The sequence below is a fragment of the Oryza glaberrima genome, chromosome 7, assembly GCF_000147395.1.
Source record: "Oryza glaberrima chromosome 7, OglaRS2, whole genome shotgun sequence".
NCBI lineage: Eukaryota > Viridiplantae > Streptophyta > Magnoliopsida > Poales > Poaceae > Oryza > Oryza glaberrima.
The window spans coordinates 1,737,639-1,742,154 of NC_068332.1; the positions used below are offsets into that span (position 1 = coordinate 1,737,639).

A 4,516-nucleotide genomic window follows, 5' to 3' on the forward strand; every position below is an offset into this window, starting at 1 on the left:
GCCCGAATACCCGGCCCACGGCACGGCTTTTTGGCCCGGCCCAAGCATGGCATGGCCCAACTTTGGTCGGGCCCGTGCCGGCCCGGCCCAACCGCCGGGCCGTGCCTGGGCCTCCCCACCGGCACGCTGGGCTGGCCCAGCACGATGGGTCGGCAGGCCAGGCCCGGCACACAAAGTATAGGGACTAAAAATAGACATATAAATGTCATTGTCCAAAGAATAGGGACTTTAAATAGACTTATTTTTAGCTATTTATATACCACAGCCCAAAGAAGAGGGAGGTAAAATAGACTTTTTTTAGCTATATATATATATATGTCACAGCCCAATAGGAGGGAGGAAAATTAGACTTATTCTGAGGAAAAGCACGATGGCCCATCGTGCCTTCGGGCCGGCCCGGCACGGCCCGAGGCGTGTTGGACCGTGCCTGGGCCGTGAGTGCGGCACGTGGGCTGGCACGTCACGGCTCGGTGCGTCGGTCGGGCCGTGCCGGCTCGACAAGCCTCGGCCCAGGCACGGCCGGGCCTGGGCCGTGCCGTGCCTGGCGGCCCACATGGCCATCTATAGAGACAGGCTGGAGGTCGACATGCGAAAACCACTTTTGACCCATCTGGAAAAATTGTTTTTTGCTAGTGGGTGCCCCTATTTTGGTACCGGTTGAGAAACCGGTACCTATAAGAGATCTCAACCGGTACGTATGAAGTGTTATGTAGTAGTAGTTATAATTTTCTTTGTGATATCATTTTCACTTTCACCCCAAGGCCAGTACTACGCAGTACCACTGTGCCGGCTGACCAAGTTCTACAACCAGGCCGGTCAAGAGTGGACAACGACACAGCGCCCACTAGTTATCTCTGTCCATTCTACAGATAATGATCGTGGTGTGTCTACCTTCACCGTTCCCTGCCCACCAAGACAAAAATTTCTCCAATCCAATAAATTCTCCACAGACAAAAGACAGTGATGACACCACATGCAGATATGCAACTATAGCTAGGAGCCATCATCTCTGCACTCTCTAAAGCTTTGTCTGATGACTGATCATCATTCAATTCGTAGCTCCCATCCATCGTCTTCTTCCCGGCGACGACCCAGCCATGAACAACACAATATCCTTGCTGCTTCTACTTCTTAGCCTCAGCATCCTTGTAATGAATTCTACCGCTGCTACCACCAATAATGGCCAGTTCATCTACACCGGGTTCGCCGGCGCCAACCTCACCCTTGACGGCGTAGCCACGGTCACTCCGGCCGGCCTCCTCCAGCTCACCAATGGCACCGGCGCGCTCAAAGCCCATGCATTCCACCCTGATCCTTTACACTTCCGCGACCTTCCGGTCACCGGTGGTGGTGGTAGTGGCAATGGCAACGACGTGCGCTCCTTCTCCGTCTCCTTCGTCTTCGCCATCCTCTCCATCTACCCCAACCTGAGCTCCCATGGCATGGCCTTCTTCGTCTCCCCGACCAACAACCTCTCCGCCGCAGCGCCGAGGAGCTACCTGGGCCTCTTCAGCAACAAGACCGACGGCGACATGGCCAACCACCTCTTCGCCGTCGAGCTCGACACCATCCAGAACACCGACTTCATGGACATCAACAACAACCACATCGGTGTCGACATCAATAGCATCCGCTCCGTGGGATCCTACCCCACTGGCTACTACGACGACGGCGACAACGGTAATAACCTCAAGAACTTGACATTGAACAGCCATGAGCCGATGAGAATCTGGATCGATTACGACCAAGAAACCACACGGATAGACGTGACTGTTGCTCCGCTTGAGATATCAAAACCCAAAAAGCCCCTTGGCTCAGTGATCTACAATCTATCTACAGTTTTAACTGATTCTGCATATGTTGGCTTCTCATCATCATCAGGAGACATTGACTCACAGTACTATGTGCTTGGCTGGAGCTTTGCCATGAATGGAGCTGCTCCGGCCATCGACATAAGCAAGCTGCCAAAGCTACCAAGAGAAGGCCCAAAGAGTTCATCCAAAGTAATGGAGGTCACCCTGCCAATAGCCACCGCGATGTTCGTTCTTGTTATTGGTGTGATCGTTCTTCACTTGTTGCGAAGGCGGTCGAGATACGCTGAGCTGCGGGAAGATTGGGAGGTCGAGTTTGGTCCACGTAGATTCTCTTACAAGGATTTGTTCGATGCGACACAAGGTTTCAAGAACAAGTACCTACTTGGTTCAGGGGAGTTTGGGAGTGTGTATAGAGGGCTGCTAAAATCTTCCAAGATGGAGGTTGCAGTGAAAAGGATATCTCATGAATCGAGGCAGGGTATCAAGGAGTTCATTGCAGAGGTTGTTAGCATCGGCCGTCTCAGGCATCGTAACCTAGTGCAGCTACTTGGATACTGTCGACGTAAAGGTGAACTTCTTTGGGTTTATGAATACATGCCAAATGGTAGCCTTGACAAGTATCTGCATGGACAAGAAGATAAAAACACCTTAGATTGGGCTCACAGGTTTCATATCATCAAGGGAATAGCATCAGGAGTGCTTTACCTTCATGAGGAGTGGGATCAAGTCGTCGTCCGCAGAGATATCAAGGCAAGTAATGTGCTCCTTGATAGTGATATGAATGGACGACTAGGAGATTTCGGCCTAGCGAAGTTGTATGACCATGGTGTCGATCCACAGACCACACATGTCGTTGGTACAATGGGCTACCTAGCACCTGAGTTAGCGCGCACAGGTAGGGCATCCCCTCTTACCGACGTATTTGCATTTGGCACGTTCCTTCTAGAGGTCACTTGTGGACGAAGACCTGTGGAGCATAACAGGCAAGATAACCGGGTAATGCTAGTTGACCGGGTGCTCGAGCATTGGCACAAGGGGTTACTAACGAAGGCAATAGACACAAGGTTACAAGGCGAGTTTGACACCGTCGAGGCATGCATGGTGCTGAAGCTAGGGCTGCTATTCTCACACCCAGTTCCTCAAGCAAGGCCTAGCATGAGCCAAGCCATGCAATACCTCGACAGAGACATGAAGATGCCAGAGCTGATACCGGCAAACCTAAGTTTCGGTATGCAAGCCATGATGCCAAATGAAGGGTTCGACTCGTACATGATGTCGTACCCATCGTCATCGATGGTGAGCCATGGCACAATATTCATGTCAGGACTCTCTGGAGGAAGGTGATTGTCACGCCCCGAACTAGCCCCGAGCGGAACTAGCCCGTGACGCTCCAAATTAACCTGTTAATCAATACCAGTCCCAGGAAACAGTGCTGGTATCACAGGAAGACAGAATATCACATCAACAATAGTCTCTTTATTACAGAGTAGGGGTACAGTCATGTTGGGCTGCGGACAGATCCCGAGCTTACAACTGCATTACAAAAGGGAAAGCGGAAGCCAAGACTTGGACCACTAATCACAGGTGCGACTTGGGAACTAGACCGAAACCCTAAAACTCATCGTAGCCGACTTGCTCCTGGAAGAACTCGTCATCAGCGGGATCCACTTCATCTTCTTCAGCAACTGGGGGGGATTATTTATATAGAGCAAGGGTGAGTACAGGAGTACTCAGCAAGTCATGGGAATTAAGTGTTTAATGCAGGCTTCGGGGGAAAGGCTGTTGTTTTTATAATTGATTTTAGTTAAACTCCTTTTCGAAACAATTAAGTGAGTGCTTCTCAAACGACACGGATGAGACAGTGCGTCTCGTCCGGTCGGAGTATGTGCAATGTATCAGTCTTTGAATAGATCAAGGTTGGCACCTGGCCACCAGCTTTCAAACGGCCACCCGGGCCTGGCTGATCCCATCAGCCGCAGATTTTTCCAAACATCGATCCCATTCCACAACAGCAATTTCACAAAGCAGTAGTCAAACAAAACTACGCTAGGAATCACCTCACATCCGCCCATGACCATGGGCACGGCTGTTCGAACAGTTTAATAACCTTTGCAGAGGGGGTACACTTTACCCACACGACATTACTAACCGGGATCACCCAGCCCATGCAGAATGGCCACGTCTGGAGACCTTGAGGCTTTCATGACAAGACATTTCGAAAACCGACACAGGTTTACCATATGCCAACAAGAGGGGTCCCAAACCAACAATAGGTTAGGTCCCAGACCATACTGTGCCAGGAAGCCCGGGGGTTCTCCCCGACACCACCCCGTTGAATCCACATGTCTCTTGGCATCATGGTTTCCCCGATTAGCTAATTACTCAGCCAGGGGTGTCCCATTTCACCCATGTGGTCGCACTTGTCTTATGTTCGGATGAAATTCTAAGGAAAACGGTCCTTAAGTGCAAGAGCGGGAAACCGTACTCTCGGTACATTCCCTGGTCTGCGGTTTTGGAAATTCATTTAGTTCGCAAGCACCGACCCAAGTGTCGGGTTTCTCAAGTCTATTGTAAAGCCCCAAGTTTTATCCATCGTTGGATATTTTAAATTTGAGGGGAGGTGTTCCGATGCACGTACCCGAAGGCCGCGCATCGAAGCACAACAGTTGACAAAGAAGGTTTAAGTGTTCAATAATTCAAGG

The 4,516-nt window shown here is 50.7% G+C and overlaps 1 protein-coding gene across 1 annotated transcript; it reads left to right on the top strand.

The window, feature by feature from the left end:
- The first annotated feature begins 1,090 nt into the window (after positions 1 to 1,090).
- Positions 1,091 to 3,566, top strand: LOC127780824 (L-type lectin-domain containing receptor kinase SIT2-like). The gene has a single exon (XM_052307797.1). The coding sequence runs from the start codon at positions 1,098 to 1,100 to the stop codon at positions 3,156 to 3,158; it is 2,061 nt and encodes a 686-aa protein (XP_052163757.1). The 5' UTR covers positions 1,091 to 1,097; the 3' UTR covers positions 3,159 to 3,566.
- The last annotated feature ends 950 nt before the right edge of the window (positions 3,567 to 4,516 follow it).